General features: G+C 41.9%; 1 protein-coding gene across 2 annotated transcripts in view; it reads right to left on the bottom strand.

The window, feature by feature from the left end:
• The window catches only part of Shroom2 (shroom family member 2), a 160,790-nt gene extending 141,003 nt beyond the window's left edge, over nt 1–19,787 (bottom strand). For both annotated transcript variants that reach the window (XM_035450210.1, XM_027432170.2), the window contains exon 1: nt 19,623–19,787. In XM_035450210.1, the coding sequence (XP_035306101.1) occupies nt 19,623–19,787 (165 nt within the window). The remainder of the gene's footprint in view (nt 1–19,622) is intronic.
• Between the last annotated feature and the right edge of the window lie 751 nt (nt 19,788–20,538).

Raw genomic sequence — 20,538 nt, 5'->3', positions numbered from 1 at the left:
TCCTTCACTCTGTAGACAAGGCTGGCCTCGAACTCACAGAGATCCTCCTGCCTCTTCCTCCCAAGTGTTGGGATTAAAGGCATGCGCCACCACTGCCAAGCTTCACCTGCCTACTTTTATGAATAAAGTTTAATTGGTACATGGTCCTCTCGTTTATATATTATCTATGGCTATTTCTAGCTAAATAGACACAGAGGAGGAACTGGCCCACAAACCCAAAAATAGTCTGTGGTCATGGTGGCTCACAACCGTCTGTTATGAGATCTGGTGCCCTCTGCTCGTGTGCAGATATACATGGAAGCAGAATGTTGTATACATAATAAATAAATAAAATCTTTAAAAAAAATTAAAAACTCATCTATTCCTAGAGTCAGACTTCTGGTGCTTCTTACAGAGCTAAGAATGGGAGAGGGCATGATATTTCATAAAATCCTGAGGATCTTTTTTGCACCTCGAAAGGTGGCGTTTAAAAAGTGCATTTTTAGGTCACAGAGAAGGAAAGTTATACATTAATGTGCTCAATGGAACACTGTTCTTTTGACCACCTAGTACGACCTTTGCCAGGACACTGGAGCCTGTGCTCATACCTATTAAACATAAACAACCTCAGCCAAATCTCCTGGCAGACTTATTACAAAATCAGAGTTGAAAGATAAATAAGGGGCTGAGGAGATGTCTCAGTGAGTAAACTGCTTGCTGCATAAACATGAAGATCTGAGTTGAAATCATCCACCCCCACATAAAAAGCCGGGTATAATGGCACACAGCTGTAACCCCAGCAATGGGGGTTCAAGTGTCAGAGACAAATGAATCCCAGTATGATACCCAAAGTTAACCCCTAGCCTCCACATGAGCATGCAGAGAAGAGTACACACATACACTAAATATAATAAATAAGGGGAAAGAAGGGGCTAGAGATAAAAGTTTAACATAAAATGCTTGCCTAACACCTACCATTCACAAAGCTGTAGGTTATAAGAGAAGCACAGTGATAGTGAAAATATTTTGGCATTAAAGTGATAACTACACAGCTCAGTGAATAAAAAATAAGCAAGCAAAAAAAACCAATTACACCTATACTGTAAAAGGGAGAATTTTAGTTGGCACCTATAGCCCCAGTTACTAGGAAGACTAAGGCAAGAGGATCTCTTGAACCCAGTAACTGAAAGGTAACCTGGAAGACAAATATAGTATAATTCCATCTGTGGTAGTTAATGTTGATTATCAAACTGACAGGATCCAAAATAAGCTAGGAGACAAGCCTCTAGGTATGCCTATAAAGAATTATCTACATTAGGTTAACTGAAATGGGAACATCCAACCTGAATCTGGGTAGCACTATTGCATATGCATACATCCTGGACTGAATCAAAAGGAGAAATCAAGCTGAGCACAAAGATTCATCACTTCCTGTTTCTTGACTACAGATGCTTCATGTTCCTATAAGTATAACCTCCCTGCCATGGTGCACTAATTCCTTGAATTATGAGCCAAAATAAACCCTTCCTTATATTGTTTGTGTCAGGTTTCAGTAGCAACCTTACAAGTAACTAATATAGCATCTTAGGAAAAAAAAAAAACAAAATTAAAAGGGGAAGGCCTAGAGATGGTCCAGTGTTTAAGAGCACTGGCTGTTCTTCCAGAGGACATGGGTTTGATTTCCAGCACCTACACAGTGGCTCACAACCATCTGTAACTCTGGATCCAAGAGATCCAAAGCCCTCTTCTGGCCTACATGGGCATCAAGCACACAAGTGGTACACAGACATTCATGTAAGCAAAAACACCCATACACATAAAATAAAAAAGGGTGGTAGGAGAAGGGATTATGAAGTATATAATATCAACTTTTCATAACTAAAAACAAAAAGCAAAAGGAAAATGGGTATAGTGACACATACTTATAAACCTAGCGCTTGGGAGATACAGGTAGAATGATCAGAAATTCAAGGCCAGCATTAACTATGTAAAACTGTCTCAACAAAACAAACAAACAAGAAATATTTTTCAAGACCATCCTTTCCTAGCACCTGAAGGAAATAAATTTAAATACCGTATTTAAATTTCAATTGGAGATGGTGCAGAATGACCATAATTACTAAACTAATTATAGTTTAATAACTAAACAGGGCTCTCAAAATGTGGGTTGTGACCCCTCTCAGGGGGTTCATATCAGATATGTCTTATATTTACATCACAATTTACAACAGTAGCAAAATTACAATTATGAAGTAGCAACAAAATAATTTTATGGTTGGGAGTCACTGCAACATGAGGAACTGTCTTAAAGAGTTGACACACTGGGAAGGTTGAGAACCACTGGGTTAAAAGAAACCCCTACAACCCAAGATCAGAATACTCTCTGGGCTACAAGGTTAGGAAGAAGTGGGAAAATGTTTGAAATCCTCAAAATAACCGTCCCAAAAAAGCACCTCCTGGGTGTGTTCAGGGCAAAAGTGCAGTTCCCTGTGCTCAGGTGTACCTCATAATCAGCCTCCCTACCTCTGTATTTGCTGGGTCCTGCCTGCTCTTACGTGACCTTCCCTTGGCCACAGGCTTCTCAAAGCCTTACCCTGGGCCACACCTCTTTCCAATTACACACCCCCACACCAGATGGTGACTTCAGAAGCAGCTAAAACAGGGAAATAATACCACTAAACTCACCGGTTCATCAAGAAGGACTTGGATGTCATCCCTTCTGTGTTGTGTCCAGGCCCTTCCACCTGGGTCAGTGAATAGATGCTTCTTAACATCCCTCCGGGGAAAATATATAGATATCAAATTACTTCATGATCAACTGGTTACAGACAGTTAATGAGAGAGAAGTATCAAAGATGATTTCTAACTTTAGAAATAAGCCTATGGTCACGATTAGAAATCCAGGACACTAGAAAAGGCAAAATAATAATAATAATAATTCGGTTTGGCTCACACTGCATGTGAAGCCTCTGCAACACCGAGTACCACCCTAGAGCTCAGAAGACAAGGAGAGGCTACACATGTAGATCTGACAGCTATTTTAACAAATATTTTCAAAAGTTCTGTGTATGGTGGCACAACACACCTATAATCCTGACATTCCAAATGCAGAAGCAGGATGAATTCTGTAAATCTTCGGCCAGCCTGATCTACATAGTGAGTCCCAGACCAGTATAGACTACACATAAAAAAGAAAGAAAGGGTGTGGGGGAGAGCACATGAGTGAGACCACCTACATAAGCAAGGAGAGACCTTCAAGAGAAACCAACATTCCAGAAGGGTACAAAGGAAATGAGGCAGTAAGAGGCCACTGTGAAAATAGTTGGAAAGAAACAGAAACAATGAGTTTTCATGTGAAGTAGAAATCTTCAGAACTGCAATTACACCATGGGTAATTTGAGAATGAAACTCTTGTAAAAACAAAGCAAGTTCCGGCTGTTCATCAGGGCACATAGAGGCTTGCATCCCCAGCAGCCAAAATGCAAAATGCATTTCTGTGGTAGAAATTTCACAGTTACGAAGAGTAGTATGTGATTTTAATTACTTTTCTCCAAAACAGCCACTGAAAAATGGGTTGAGGGATCAGAAACAACCCCTCCACTCCCAGCTCCTATCCCCTAAATGGGATCAGCTGTATAAAATCTTTGTTGTTAAGTCAACATAAAATAAATATGACTGGCACAGCAGCAAGTCAGTCTTTTCAAGTCCAGATGTTTTCTTTCCAAACTTTCATTCAAGTTCAGGCCCTTTACACACAATGAAAATGTTAAGAAAAACATCACAGGCAAAAGAAAACAAACAACAAAAAAGAAAACAAAATTGTTTTAAAGACTGACATATATTTGATCAACTTAAACTACTGTTTTCTAGAAGTTAGGAATTTCTTTTTAAATAGAACTATGTAGAAAATTGCAAGAATAAATATATTTCACAAAAACGAAATATTCTGTCCCCCACTGCCAACCCTCTCAAACCTTAGGGCTGGGGACGTATTGAGTATGCTAGGCAAGTGTTCTAACAAAGAGCTACATCTCTAGTCCCAAATATCATTTCTTTCTAAAGATTTTTAATTTTTGCCTATGCTTCTGCATGTATATATGTATGCCACATGTGTGGGGGTGCCTGAGGAAGCTAGAGGCATCAGATCCTCTGGAGGTAGGCCCTGAGGGAGATGCTGGGAACCAAACTCAAGAAGAGCAGCCAGTGCTCTTTATTAACTAGTGCTCTTAACCAGGGAGTTCTCTCTCCAGCCCAAATCTCATTTCTTAACATTTGAAAATGAACAAATTAAACTTCCTTTAATCTGTCTTCTGATTCCAAAGACTTGGCAGTATATTTTTTTTGTTTCTTTTCTGTTTTGAGATATGGCCTTAAGTAACCTGAGACTAATAATATAACAGCAGAAGTTAACCTTCGATTTCTGATCCCCCTGCCTCCACTTTCCAAGGACTGAGAGTTACAGTTTCTGTGCCACCACACCCAGCTTAATAATGTGATTCTTTAAATAATTATCTTCAAGCATTTAATAATTAAGCGTTCTCTGTTTCCAGCACAGAATTCCTGAGTCAAGAAAAAAAATACAGCTCTACTTCCACAAGGATCATTATTATGTTTAAGCTACTAATCAATGTATTTTCTGTGCCTGTCATGTGTGCTAACTGCAACACAAACCCAAGACTTTGCACCTATGAAGCAAGTGCTCTATCAATGAACCACATCCCCAGGCAACATCAAAATACCACCATGCCACTATGCAACAACTTGAAAAAACATATGTTACAATTAACACTGATAAATATCAGTGTTTACAAATTTACAAACATATGCACAATTAACATACAGGTAAAATTTCATCAGATACAGAATCACATCTATAGACAAAGAACTACCTTTACCTACTTCACAAATGCAGGAAGGACTTTCTGCTACTTCCCTGGCATCTCCTCACATCTACCCCCAGATATCTAGGACCCTCATCTTCACCTACCTTCTCATTGCTGATCCAACTCATGTCTCTATGTGTTGCAATTATTCCTCAAGGGAAGAAAAAGTTTGCCATTCAAGATTATAATTAGGTAATCTGATGAAGGCAGCTCTGTTAATGACCACTTACCGTGTAACCTTCCCAGGCAACATGTTCCGTACTTGAAGCCATGTGGTTAGGAAAAGGACAGTACTGACAGGTCAAAGGTACAAACTCTAACATCATTACATCACCCAGCCCTAGCCGAGGGCTAATTATCTCCACTAGGCATTCTCCCAGCTTTCTGCCCTGCCTCTCCAAAATTCCCAAGTAAGCATATACAGACCTGGAGGAAAAGCAAGACTAGGTGAAAATTAAATTACCAACTAAAAGGAAAGGCTAGAGTTGAAGAAGCCACAGGTGTGGAGGTCTCACATTACATAATAAGTATGTGGGGAATAAGCTGTGTGCTACCTGGGCAACCACTGTGATTCTTCCAACAAAGTAAAAATCATGTCCTCCTATACAGGTATCAAGTGTTATATATTTGTCCCTTGAACACAGTTGTTAAAAGAAAAACTTTTCGTTAGTGCCAGGATTTCTTTTGTTAGAACAATCTGACTTACTAAACAATCCAAGAAACAAAACACAATACAGGTACAAGGCAAATGACCCTGCCCTGGAAAACCACCTTATTAGTTATTCAAGGACTTATGTTGATAAAGCTCTGCTCTAAGACTGTCTTCGTCCCAACCAGGCACAGGAAGAATCTGTTGGGGGAGCTATAAAAAGGCAAACATTACTTCTGTTTGGACTTCACTGAGTAGGATGGTCACATACCTAGCTGCATAGGGAGCTAAGAAACACCAGGAAGCAGCTACGTGGAATTTTTTTTTCACAAGGCACATGCACACCACACCTGTGGATCCAACTTCTTGAAATATTTTCTATTACAAGTAGTGAGATAAAATGGAGCCTGATGTCACAAGCAGGTTTAGCCTTTATCCTTTCCACTAGTTTCACTCACCTTTGAAAAAAATTTCCTTTGACAACTCCTGTTGATCTGCAAGATCATTCACATTATTACAAAATTAGAAAAAGGATAATATAATTTTTATAATAATATGAATTATCCTTAAAGCATTTTGCTAAATTATTTAAAAATAATTTAAGTTTTGGAGGGACAGAAGAAAACAACCATTTATGGGGCTATATAAAATACAAACAATAAACTAAAGCTAATATTAAATGTAGTTTTTACTTTATTTGTGCATATATAATTTGCATCGCTTTGGCTCAAACCCAGGGCCTTGCACACACTAAGCACTCTACCACTGAGACATCCCCAAATTAGATGTATCTTTAACTTAAATGCATACCTATGAGCCCCATACTAAGCAGTAACAAAATCACCTTGATACATATTAAATATCTATCATGCAAAATCTAGCTCAAATTCTGCCTACAGTAAACAAGTACTTTGATAAACATTTTTATAATTTCTCAGCTTTATAATGAATCAGAATTGAGAGGAGAAAAGAGCAAGAGAATGAATTTAAGTTTATTAGAACTAGCTTTACATGCTGTGTCATTTAATCCCCACAATAATACAATAAAATAGAAATGATTCTAGCTTAACAAACTGGAGGATAGGGGGTTAAAAAGGCTAAGGACCATGTGGGGGAACTAGCTCTGAATGCAAACAGGCATTGACAATTCATTACTGAGTAGATGACTTCCTTCAAGCTGAAACTGCTATGGCCAGAGTAGGGAAGACAAACGACTCTTCTGTCTTGTTCACTCAGCTGAGCATGGGAAGGATCCCTTCTATTGGTAGGCTTATACAAAATATGTGCAAAAGTTGCTATATTGTTAGTATATAGCCAATACCAAAAGAAACATGAGGTGTTGGCTACCAGGAGTTCCCAGAAAAACAGCCTCCCTGGGTTATTCATCCATGTGCACAGGGCCGATATATTATTATTCAAAGCAATCTGCTCTTTAATACCAGTAGATAGCCAAATAGCACTAGACACTGAAGAAACTGTCAGGGAAGAAAGAAGCCCAACAAATAATAAAAGCCAACTGTAGAAAGAAAATCTTTGTGGAAAATGGGCAGTTTTGAAAACTAACTCAGTGTTATTAGACAAGAGAATTAGCAATTAAACAAGATCAGTATGATATTTAAAAAAAACACATTTGAAACCCAATGGAAGGATTGGAAGATAAGGCTAAACAAAATCTCTCAAGGTCAAAACCATAAAGAAATAAAATAAAGGAGAAAAATTAGAGAAAGTCTAATGGATCATGAATCAGAAAGGTCTGACCTCACTTTTGCAATACTATACACTGCAAGAAATTGAAGAATGGTGACCACCATCAGAATGGCAAGATAAACCCTAATATTGCAAAGTGAAGAAAAGCTACTTTGGTGTATATAAGAATATATATGAAGGGTGTGTCATAATTGGGGATTTATTATCAATGATAACTGCAGGGGAAATTAAACAATGAAATGGAACCGTCATTAACTCTAATGACCACAAAGTCTTATACAAGAAAAATAAGCACAATATGCCTGTACTCTCTCCTTCCACAGGCCTAGCTAGAAGTGACAACATTTGCCATCCAAACAGGAGGACTGGAGGGGGGCTCCATAGGGGAACACTGCCTAGCATAGACAAAGCACTAAGTTGGATCCTCAGAACCACAAAATATTAAACGTAAATATCAAAAACAAGTATATAAATCTTTGCAAGTGAGGATATAATTCAATGGGAGAACTATTAACCTAGAACACATGACATGAAGCTCTAGGTTCTATCGCAACCACCACAAAGAAAACAAAACATAAAACAACATAAGCATTGGAAATTGTTAACCTAGTCCTCAGGGTGTTCTAGTTTGCTGTGATAAACAACATGACAAAAAGCAACTTGGAGCGAAAAGGGTTTATTTCATCTTACAGGTATTAGTTCCTCAAGTGAGGCAGGAGCCTTGCTTACTGGCTTGCTCCCCAAGACTGGCTCAATCTGCTTTCCAGTACACCCCTCCCCTCTTTGCCCCACTACTTGCTGTGAGGTGGTACCACCTACAGTGGGCTGGCCCCTCCCCCCACAAATAATCAATCAAAAAATGCACCACAGGCTTGCCTACAGGTCATTCTGATAGAGGCATTTTCTCAGCTGAGGTTCCCTCTTCCCAGATGACCCTAGCTGGTGTGAAGTTGACAAAAAAAAAAAAAAAAAAAAAAAAACTAACCTGCACATAATTTTGGCCCCCAGAGAACATCTATCAGTGTCTGCAAGTCTGTTTGGCTGTCACCAGTCATATTGAAGGGAGACTGGCCTAAAAGACTAGGGACACTGCTGAACATAGATGGCCCCACTACAAAGAATCACTCGGCCCCAAATATAATTAACGTCAAAGTTGAAAACAATATTCTTGTAGCCCAAAGTATGGTAGGAGAGCCACTGGATATGGAAGGAAAGGCAAGAAATGTGCCTGAGGAGTTAAGAGAAGGAAGACTGGCAGAGGGGTTTTTGTAGCAGCAAGGCTAAATCCTGGTCTATATTTTAAAAAAAAAAAAGTGACGGCTATATAAATTATAAATGGACTATTTAAGGATAAAGATCAATATGCCAAAAGAAATAAATGAGTTTCAATAGTTAGTGCTGTACCTCACTGGAGGTCATGGAGAGCCCACACTAGAGCCTTGCCTAGCCTACAAAAAAAGCCCTAGATTCCACCTCCAGCACAGGAGAAAAAGTTTCAATAGCCTAATCGAGAGTACATAAAAACAACTATTTAATTACTTAAACTTTGATGCCAAAGAGCCATTTCTATAAACATAAAAACAAAGCCTGAGTGGGAATATTTTCTCCCTCTCCCTCTCTCTCCTAGCACTAAAGAGGCAAGGCAAAAGGATTGCTTGCTTTCCAAAGCTGCCTGGGCAACACTGCATCAGCTTGAACTACAGAGCTAGATCCCATCTCAAAAACAAACAAACAAATAAATAAACAAAAATTCCCATGAGCACTCTGCCTGCCCCCTTTCTTCTGCCTGGGTTCTCCATGACCTCCATGATCTGAAAATCTTAAAAATCACCTATAGCCAAAAGATAATCACAGCTGGCCACAGCCACTTTAGTACACTGTTTTTCCTCCTTCTTCCACACAGGCAACCATTACTGTTTGCAACTTAATACTCTCGGAATTAAAAATGAAAAACATCCCGGGGTCTCCTCATCCAGACAGGGGGAGGGAAGTTACCTTTGCTCTGCAATTCATATTCTTCAATTACTTTCCTTTCTTTTATTCCCACTTAAAATGAAGCTAGGGATCAAACCCAAGGTCTCACTGTGGACAAGTACTGACTAAACTCCTATCACCCAATTTGTACAGGGTCTCACTAAGTAGCCAAAACTAGAGTAGAACTTGCCAGCCTCCCCAGTGCTGGGATTATCTACGTATAACACTATATGGCCTTGGTTTTTAAATGACGTACGATCATCTCTCCACTAAAACACATTTTCCCAAGGTCCTAAATAGACCTTCCTTGAATTCAATATTAGCTTTGTTTTTATATTGTTTTGTTTTTCTTTGAACCAAAGGCAATGCCCTCTATTGACTAAACCACATGCCAGCCCCCAGCAGTACTTTTATGGATTTATTTGTATTATTTTTAGTTATGTGTATATGGGGGTTTGTGTGCATGTGTGAGAGCAGGTGCCCATGGATTCCAGAAAAAGACATGGGGGTAACTGGAACTAAATTGCAGGCAGTTGTGAGCTGCCTCACATGGACGCTGAGATCTGGAACACAAATCAAAGCTGAACCCTGCAACCTGATCATAAGGCTCTATTGCTGAAGACACATATGTCATTGGATATGGAGAAGTCAAGCTGGTACTTAAGTAGAATCTTCATCCTTACTAATTAGTGTTCATGGTACTGGAAGGTACTATGCATTCTACTGGAAGAGAAAGGCAATCATCAGTGTCTTCTAACTAAAAACACTGTGACCCACAACAGTAACCTGCCAGTTAGATACACTGGTGCAATAGTAACACATATATTATAGGAGTAGTCAATCACTTTCTGGTAGGTTTTAAGGCCTACTTCATGTGATAGAACCCATACCTGAAAGTGCTCAAGTGATTGAAAACTTAAGAATAAAGGAACAGCAATAAAATGACTCCTGATGACATACTGCTATTCCCAAAGATTAGTATTTTGTTCATCTGTCATCGGAGAAGTTTCTTCTTGCAGTAGATAGGAACTAACATAGAGACCCACAACTGGACAATGAGCAGAGAGTGAGACTTTGCAGCCCTCAGTCCTGAACAGGATTCTTCAACAAAGCCCTCTCCTCAAGGCTCAAGGATCTATGTGTAAGAGGAGGCAGAAAGACAGTAAGAGCCAGAGATGATGACAACTCTATGGAAACAGTGTCTTCCAGGACTGACATGTGTGTAAAGGGGAAGTTTTGACACCAGATATATAAAGTGAGGACATGACGGCTCCAAGGCATGGTTGAAGGGAAAGTTTGGATTGTAGATAGAAGGAAGAGTACAGCCAGAGGCATCTGGAAGAGTCCAGAGCATGGGAAGAAAGTAGTAGACCAATCATGGCCATGGGGGATGGGGAGAGTGAGGGAGGAAGAGAAAAAGGGGAAGACAAAAGAGAGGAGGACCAGGAGAGAGGGGCAAGAGGTGGGGCAAGAGGGCACATGGCTGAAATGGCAGGGTTATAAAGGAATGAGAAGCTGGGAAAAGGGAAAGCCATGAGCCAGACACATTTAAGGTAGGGTGAGAAGAGCCAGCATGCTCTGTCACAGGTAGTTGTGATTCTGAGAGCCTGGGGGGGGGCAGCATGCGCTTTGGTATGCTAATAGGTACCACAGTTAGCCTTTCATCCCTAAAAGTTTCTTTTGGACCTAACAATGCACAAATGAACTCAGAGACTGTGACAGGGAGCACAAAGCCTGCACAGGTCACAGCACTGAGCCCCTGAGTGGTAAGTGGACACAATCTCCCACCCCAAACCAGGAAGCTATCTACAAGTGATAACCACTGGCAAAAAAAAATCCTCAGTTTTCTCCAAAGAAAGTCTCAGTGATGTATTAACCACACCTCTGGGAAGGCCCCAGATCCAACACAAAATGAACTCAATGATATAATTATAGACTTTTTGTCTCATTTTGCTTTGTTTGGGCTTTTTTTTTTAACTTATTGGTCTTTTGCTTGTTTATTTTGGTTTTTGTGTTGTGTGTGGTTTGTGTATATTTGGTGGGATTTTTTGTTTTTTTAAGACAGACAACAAAGTTGGGTTGGTAGGGAGGTGGGGAGGATCTGGTAAGAATTGGAGACTGGGGGAGGGGGAAAACAATCAAAATATACTGTATGAAAAATACTTTTCAATATAAAAAGCTAAGCCATATCTCCTCCATGCACCACCAATTCCCCACGCTCCCCATCCAGCTGTATGTTTTAAAGTCTTACTAGAACTCTTTCAGAATCCTCCTATGGGTTAAAATTCTCAGCACACATATCAAGAGACTAAGCTTCCAAATCCTGTACAACTTCTCCTATAAAGCCTGGCCCCAAACCTTTCTAGTGTTTGAAAGTAAAAGACGGCCTGAATAAAAAAGTCCATTCAGCCTTTATACCCTAAAATTATCTTGTTGAATGTTTCTGCCTTGTCTGGCATGCAAAAAGTTCCACAGACCCTAGGACTTTTCCTCGTTTGCTTTTAAGAGTTTAGCCAAATAAATCTAAGCCTATTTGTATGAAGACACAAAACAACTTCAGCAAGGAGATAACTCCAAAACGCACTTTTAAAATGTTCGAGGGGCTAGAGCGAAGGCCCAGCGGTTAAGAACATGTATTGTTCAATTTCCAGCACCCACATCAGGCAACTTACAACTCCTTATAACTCCAGCTCCAGAGGATGGCCCTAATCTCAGGTACATGCATGCACATATACAAACATATACACATGTACTTGTAAATAAATAATAATAGGATATATTTTAAAAAGTCCTACCAAGTCCTATGAAATATGCCAAATGCAAAGAAACCCCATCTCATTATGACCAAATGAAAACTATTTATTATTCAACATTTAGCTCTTGGGCAAACCAGCTTTCTACCTTAATTTTTTTCCAAGAGATAAATGTTAGGACATGTTAAGCAATACTCCTAACTCAGCCAAGAAGACTGAATCCAGCACAGCACAGAAGTGTGAGGCATAGCTCAGGTTTATGGTTTTTTGTAATGGTGGAAGCCTCTGGATTTATAGGTGTGAGTCACATACTCTCGTGCCTCCCATAGGGAGAATCCTCCATGGCTTGAACCTGAAAGCCTCCAGCTATAAGACCTTGGACTACAACTTTAGGCACTGTGCCTGGCTCCCCACCCCCTATGCCTGAAACATCTCTGAAGGAACAAGGATTAGAATTCCGCAAGGCCAAGTTAATTTGCAAGCTGGAAGGGGTAATAAAGATATATTTGAAAGCCAGTTGGCAAGGCAGGTCTCCCAAGTGAAAAGGCCTTTCAGCACAGGAAAGAAAACTTACCTATTGGTTTTTAACCAGACTATAAATTCTCATTACAAATGTATCTTTAGAATTATACTCACCCTAGTAACTCCAAATCCTGCTGTGACTGCCATTGCAAAGGGACAGGGTTTTACAATTCTGAGGACTTATATGACCTTAGCATTCTGGTGTGAGGAGGTAGGGGTGGGAGTGGGGACAAGACCCAAGCACTCCCAGACACTAACGAAGTTTGGCCTGCTGTGAACTATATGGCACACAGAAGTGAACCAAAACCCAGACAGAAGTTCACATCCATCTTTCCACCACTAAATTCAATGATTACCCTTTTCAAAACTTCAACTAGAACTTCTTGCCTAGCTTGTAGACATCTCTGGGTTCCACTCCCTGCCCTACACACACACACACACACACACACACACACCACACACACACACACACACACACACATTTTAAGCCAGGCAGGCATAGTAGCACACACCTACAATCTCAACACTCAGGAGACTCAAGCAAGATTTCCAGGACAGCTTGGCAAGACCCTGTCTCAAAACCAAACAAAGGGGATAGGGATGGAGCTCATCTGGTAAAGTACCTACCTTTCTCTCATAATACCCAGCACCATACCCCACAGCTGTGTTGGCATAGACCTGTAATCATAGGTGGAGCCAGGAGGACAAGAAGTTCAAGGTCATCCTTCCCTACATACCAAGTTTGAGGCCCACAGAGCTACATGGAGACTGTCTCAAAAACAAACAATGACTGGAAAGATAACTCAGTTGGTAAGAGCACTGGCTGCTCTTGAAGAGGACCCAGGTTCAGTCCCCAGCACCCACAAAGCACCTCACAACCTTCTGTAATTCCCATTCCAACCTATCTTCTGGCCTCTGTGGATATTGTACTCACACGGTGCACTTGCATGCAGGCAAAACACTCATACAAATAAAATAAACCTTTTGAAAAACAAACAAAAGTGTACAAGAGACAACCATTGGGGTACTTTTCCAACATTGCTGATCCCTGGCCCGGGACCTTAACTCCACACAGCCTCTAAACTGGAGACTCCTTTTTCAATCACTAAGGTATTATTATATAGTACACTTACAGTCTCACACACCCACCCATCACAAACTGTTTGTCCCTGTCCCTATGCCCTCTGCTTCTTTGACTATCAGTCAACACTTAACATATAACATTTGCAGCATAGTACATACCCATCTCCAAATTGTCCTTATTTTGCCTTCAGTTTTCACAGAATCAGGATGAGTGCGGTCTCATAACCAGAGAATAAATGCTGTAATAGTTAGGAGCCCCTGAAATGGTGACAAGGTGGAGGTTGTCTATAAAACCCTTACAAGTACCCCATACCACAGGAGTGCACATACACAAATACATCAAGAGGGTTGTATTCCCAAAGACAACTTGAAAAGTGGGTTCTCAAAGGAGTTTGCCAGCAAGGTCAAGCTAGGCCAGACCCTGATGAATGTGTTGTTAGCAGTTTCTGGCATGGGGGATGGGCTTTAATAAATTATGAATAGCCAGGGCCAAAGCTCCATTCCTTCTCCCTTGATAAACATTCCTGAGGTTGCAGGGGGCCTCCTGATATCCAGCTGGTGGATGCAACTTTTCAGTGAGTGACATCATAGAAATGAGCTTGGTCCCCTCCCCCACTGAAATTCTCAAGTAACACCAGCAAGACTTGGCTAGGAATGTCACTCAGTGGTAGAGCACTTGCAAAGCCCTATTTCCATAATGACCACAGCACAAAGGGGGAGGGGAGGGAAGAAAACAAGAAAAATCCAGCAGCCCACGTTGGCTCAACCTACCTGCAAATCCAAAGTATTTCAGGACCCTGAGAGTTCCTGAACCCATGTGTACTCTGAGCAAAGGACATCACCAAATCATGAGACCTCTTAGAACCTGCAGGTCATTCCTGTTCTTTCTGAAACATCAGCATGAGAAAATACTTTAGTGTGTTCTTAAGCTTTTCAGTTTTGTATGTGTGTGTGTGTGTGTGTGTGTGCGCGCGCGCGTGCGTGCGTGCGTGCGTGTGTGTGTGTGTGTGTGTGTCTTTGTTAATTGTAGCAAGATTTCAAGCTGCAAATTGTTATAAATATACTCAGTAGTTATGTTATGACTCCTAATATCATCTTTCAGCAGAAGTCTTGTAGAGTTTCAGGCATGCATATACAATTCTATGAATGCTTCTCTTCTGGGAAGTTAATGTCCTTTAACTTCAAACCAGATCTAGAGAACAGTCAGACCTTCCCCAGATTCTACTCTGATTGCACATAAAGCACAGTACTGGGGAGACTCTGCTCTCAATTTCCTTTCTCCCACTACAAAAATGCAGATGAAGCAAGTACTTGTTTGCATTTTACTGTGTAAATAAAGCCTCTTCTCAGAGCCAAAAGCTCATCTCAAAAAGAAAAACAGAACTACATGAAAACTCTGGGAATGCCAAGAGCCTCCAAACACAGCACCCTAAAGGCCACTGTTTTCAAAAGGAACAAAATAAAAGCCTGAACTGAAGTCCTTAAAAACAAAGGTGACACATCATTAGCCTAACAAATTGATTCATAACTGGGCTGGGGGCAATTTTGGCAATGTCTGGTGATCTTCAGATTATCATACCTGGAGACAGGTGCCAATGGCTTTCAGAAGCCAAGGAAGCAGCTAAATGGACTACAGTGCACAGAATAGACCCCACAACAGAATGTTAATGGTGCCAAGATGGAAAAACTGTCACCCTACAGATGGCATAGAGTTACTCAATATAAAGGGCATGACAAAGAGAGTTCAGTCAAAAGCATACAGTATTTACTGGACAGGAAGCAAGACTGATATTCACCATCAGAGTCTGACTTTCAAGACCCTTCCTAGGACTTGCCAGGTCTGTGACCTCAGAGTACATCACTTTACCCTCACTTGGTGATAGCTGTTACCTCCTCAAAATGGGCCAGTAATACCTCTCCAGTTGAAGACCAGGACTGATTCTTGCCATCTCTTCTGGTTTTGTTTTGTCCTGAGATGTTGACAATGATACTCAGCATCTTGTGTAGGTGAAGCATGCACTCCAACTAGCTACATCTCCATCCCCTTCCAGTTCTAAGAGATGTGCTCATATGAGAACTTCAAATGATAGTCACATTATTATCAAAAGAATGTGTCCTCTTAAATTGGGTCAAGCTATTCCCAAATCATTATCAGCTTAACAGAAAAGTATTAAAATAATTATAATTAATAATATATAAGTATAAAATAGAACAATTATAAGTAATAGAAAATTAAACATTAAATCTTTGTGTTATACCAAGAATCCAACATATAAATATTATGCTAGACTTTTTAAATGGAAAAGAACTATTAGATAAAATATTTAATAAGCTTCAATGACAATTCAGTATCTACTAGAAGAGTAAATTTAAAGTGAATTTGAGTTGAACAATTATCCCTAGTATCTACCAGAACAGTCGATTTCTGCCTTTTAAGTGCCTGTAAACATTTTTCCTCCAGCCTGGTGGTGGTGGCGCATGCCTTTAATCCCAGCACCGGGGAGGCAGAGGCAGGCAGATCTTTGTGAGTTCAAGATCAGCCTGGTCTACAAGGAGCGAGTTCCAGGACAGTCTCCAAAGCCACAGGGAAACCCTGTCTCGAGAAAAAAAAAAACATATTTCCTCCATTTTTGAGATTTTATTTACTTTTATTACACATACATGAATGTTCGTCTGAATGTATGTCTGCTTAAGGTGTGCAGTCAGAGCCTGTGGTGGCCAGAAGAAGGTGTCATATCTCCTAGGACTGGAGTTGCAGAAGTTGTGAACCACCTTGTGGGTGTTAGGAATGGAACCTGAGTCCTCTTAAGAAGCAACCAATGTTCTTAACCACTGAGACATCTCTCCAGCCAACCCTCAGTCATTTTTAAATAATGTGGCCATTAATTATCAGGTGTCATGTTCTAGGCAAGAACCACTGATAATCTTTTTGTTGCTCTTATTTTTACAGTGTGTATGTGTGTGGGTCTGTGGGTGCATGTATACACCAAGGCACTCATGTCAAGGTCAGAGAACAACTTTCAGGAGTTCTCTCCTTCTACCATGTGGGTTTCAGAAATAAAACTCATGTCATCAGGCTTGGTGGCAAGCATCTTTAAAGGTTGAGTAATCTTGCTGGCCCCATCCACTAATATTTTTTTCCACCCGTTTATTTCATACAAACAGTACCAACAGAGAGTGTGGGGTTATTTTCTGCTGCCACACAAGCAAATTGCAAACATTCCAAGCTAATGTACAGTTTAGAAGGAAGGCTAACAATAACATCAACCATGCTACTGGACATAAAAATTATTTTAAAAGATTAAAAATTGGATATCAATGTCTTAATATTTCTCTCATCACTGAATACTAATATTGTTAATATTAAAGAATTGACAGGTATTTGAAATACTGTTAATTCTATACACTAGAACATTCATGAAAGTACAACATGTACACAAACATAGGAGCAACAGCACATGAACATCTATGTATGCATGAAAATACAAAAACCCCCAAGTTGTTCATAGTCCCATCCATCCTAAGCAATGAAACTATAATTTTTCAGTCATACTGAATCATGTGTAAAAACTATGCAGGGTACAGCTTAGCATGACTGAGTTTGAACAGCACCTACTTCCATTTCTAAAAAGCATAGAGAACCAGGAAGCAATCAAGCATGTAGAGTTTGTAAAACTGGGACTATCTTGTACAAAAGGAAGATGAAAATCTCTCTAGAAAATCTTTCCATTTAAAGTAATCTCCAACTTACTTACATGGTGAAAAACCAAATGCTAGGGGCCAGAGAGATGTCTCAGTGGTTAGGAGCACTTGTTGCTCTTACATTATATATTCAGGCAAAATACTTATAAATGTAAAATAAAATAAACACATTTTAGAGTACTGTTTTTAAAATCCTAAAACTTCATATTAAATGATGTATAGCTTATTTCATCTGCTACACAAACACGTGTGAGAAAGATGTGTGGAATCCTATTTTGTTACTTTAAAGTACATGCCAGATGTGGTAGGGCAATGGGAAAGTGGAAGCAGGAGGATTAGGAGTTCAAGGTTATCTCTGAGCTACATAGAGAGTTTAAGGCCAGATGCTTGGAATGCATGGGACTACAGCTCAAAAAAAAATCAGAAAAAGGAGGGGGAAAGCAGAAAAGAAAGATATGCCAGGCATGGCACCATTATGCCTGAAACCTCAGTAGTTGGAAGGCTGGGTAAGAGGATTGAGAGTTCCAAGCTATAAACATATCAAAAGACTATCTCAGAGCCTGAAAAAAGACAGTAGCAAAAAACATGAAATGCTAAAAGGTCTGAGATTCACTTGATATATTTTTTTAACTACATCATAACCGACCTCTAAAACCTTTATTAAAAGGCACAGATGAAGGTCTGGAAAAATGGCCCAGTAGTTAAGACCACTGGCTGCTCTTCCAGAGCCTCCAGGTTCAATTCCCAGCACCCACATGGCAGCTTACAACTATCTGTAACTCCAGTTCCAGGGGATTGAACACCTCACACAGATATACATGCAGGCAAAACACCAAAGCACATGAAATAAAAATAATGTTCTTTAAAAAGACACAGATGAGATTCTCTGTGGTAGTATACTCCTGAAATACTAGCACTCAGATGGCTGAAGGACTGTAAGATCAAGGCCAGCTTGTGAAACTTAGTAAGACCTTATCTCAAAAATAAAAATAAAAATTGGGGTGTGGATAGCTCAGTAAAAGAGGAGCACTTCCTAGCATTAGCAATGCTGAGTTCAATGCTAGAACTAAGAAAAAAGGGGTGAGAGCACAGACTAGGATTCTGTGTGTAGCTCAGTGGTACAGAACACGATTAACATGTGCAATGCCCTGGAACTGATTCCCCAGAATGGCACAATCAAACAAAAAGAATGGAGCTTGATATAAAGGATTATTTGTATCAAAGTATTATTTGTTGTCTAAATTTGTAACGGGGAGGGGGTGATTGATTTATTTAAGGTTGTATTTGCTGATTCAACAACACCACCATTCCACTTTGCAAATTCATGACCAGTGGAGTGAATAAAGATTCACCTAATTTCTTCATGCTTTAATGAGAGTGGGAAGATAAGGAAAATTGTAAGTCACCTTCACACCTCCTAACACCTCCAGGAGCCAGGAATATTTGCATTTTAGAAGAGTCTTTGCCCTTAGAACTGGTAAGGCTCAACTTTGCCTAGAACAGGCCCCCTAGTTTCTTTTAACCAAAAGAATTGAGAGATTGACTTGTTTGTTTATACTGGCTTAGTTGGTATGTATCAAGATGGATTGCACTTTAAGAGAATTCCAGTTCTAAAGCACACACACACACACACACACACACACACACACACACACACACACACACACACACACACACACACGCCTTGCACGCAAGAACTCACACGCGCTCACTAATTCCAAGTGAGACTATGGTCTGTTCTTAGAATCGGAACTCAAATTCTATTTTATAAGCACGCCGAAAAGTTTCAATAAATGTTGGTAGGTATCCAGTGCGTGTGGATGTAGGAGAGGAAGCCGAAAGTCAGCAAATATTGATGAGCTCCTGGGAATCGTGAAGCTGGCTGGCAGCAGATTCTAGTATAGGTTTCAGACTGAAAACCGGTGCAGATCAAAAGGGTGACAACCATGGGCCCTAAACAAGCAAACAAAAGTGGGGAAGGCTGTGCCCAGTCCCTGGATCCTGGGGATGACTTTTTTCCTACATCTCATGGCAGCCTCGCAGGTGTAGGTCCACCGCTGGACAGGCCAAGAGTTACAGGGGACTACCCAGGCCCTTGCTCAGAGGGGGAGGGGAAGGAGACCCGGAACAGGAGCCATTGAAACTACCAGCAATGTTCGGAGCAGCCCGAGGGCAGCCAGGATGGAGCCGGAACCGCACACCTACGGTTGACCAGAACCCAGTATCCACAGGTGACTCGGGCAGATGCGCCCCAGAAAGCGAGGCCACGAACAGGATGCCTCATCCAGCGCCCCCCCCCGAACCCCGACAATCCTTCTGGGTCGGGATCACCCCAGGACTGTCACCCGGTAGACCCCAAGGTCGCCTTACCTTGGTGATGACCAGAGGCTCGCCATGCTCGCGGCCGCCCTTCAGGGTGAAACCCCAAGGGGCGCCTCCGCTCAGATGCACCTCCACCAGGCGGACGCCGTCGGCTGCCCGCGCCTCAGCTTCGGCCAGGCGCTCGGGCCGCGCACGGGGCTCGGCGCCCTCCATGATGCGGGGCGCTCAGCCCCTCCAGCCGCTAAGGCCCACGCCCATGCACTCCGGGAAGCACAAGCTGGCCCACCACCAAGGAGCCTCCAGGCGTCCAGGCCACCGCCAACACCGCTGCCGCCGCTGGCCACTACTGAACTTGCTTTGCAACTTGGAAAAGCGCAGCGCGGGCCGGGCCAGGAGGGAGCGCGGAAAACGGCGCGGGGAGGGGCGCGGGGAGGGGGCGGAGCAGGCGCGCTCCTCGCAGACATGGGCAAGGGAGGGGGAGGGAGAGGGGGAGGGGCAGGCACGCGCCCGGGAGCCGGCACTAGCGGGAGCGCGCAGGCGGTGGTTTCGCACCGACTGTGCTAAAAGGTCCGAAGGGGTTTCTCTTGGGTGCTCGGAGGATAGTGGTTGGGACTTGGGACGAGCGCTCCGGGACCAGCGTAACCTGCCCGGACTGGCCTCGGTCGGGCATGAGATCCGACGGTTCCCCCGCCCAGCTCTGGAGGCGCTGAGAGCCTTAGGGAGGGTTAGGCGCCGCCGCGGAGGCCGGGTGCAACAGGTGAGGCGGCGGAAGTGTCCATACCGGACTAGGCGGGACCTGGAGGCGACCGCCACCAGAGTAGGGGCAGTCCAGCACCTTCCGATTGGCAGCGCTGTCGGCCCAACGCTTCCTCCTTTGAGCCGGTGGAGCGCACAGACAGCCGGCGACTACCCAGGTGAAGACGAAGCCCTGGCGTCCCCGCTGTCCTGTATGCCCGCACCTTTG

The sequence above is a fragment of the Cricetulus griseus genome, chromosome X (genome assembly GCF_003668045.3).
Source record: "Cricetulus griseus strain 17A/GY chromosome X, alternate assembly CriGri-PICRH-1.0, whole genome shotgun sequence".
NCBI classification, from domain to species: domain Eukaryota; kingdom Metazoa; phylum Chordata; class Mammalia; order Rodentia; family Cricetidae; genus Cricetulus; species Cricetulus griseus.
The sequence above is the reverse complement of the archived record's forward strand: the minus strand, read 5'-3'. Positions and strand labels throughout refer to the sequence as shown.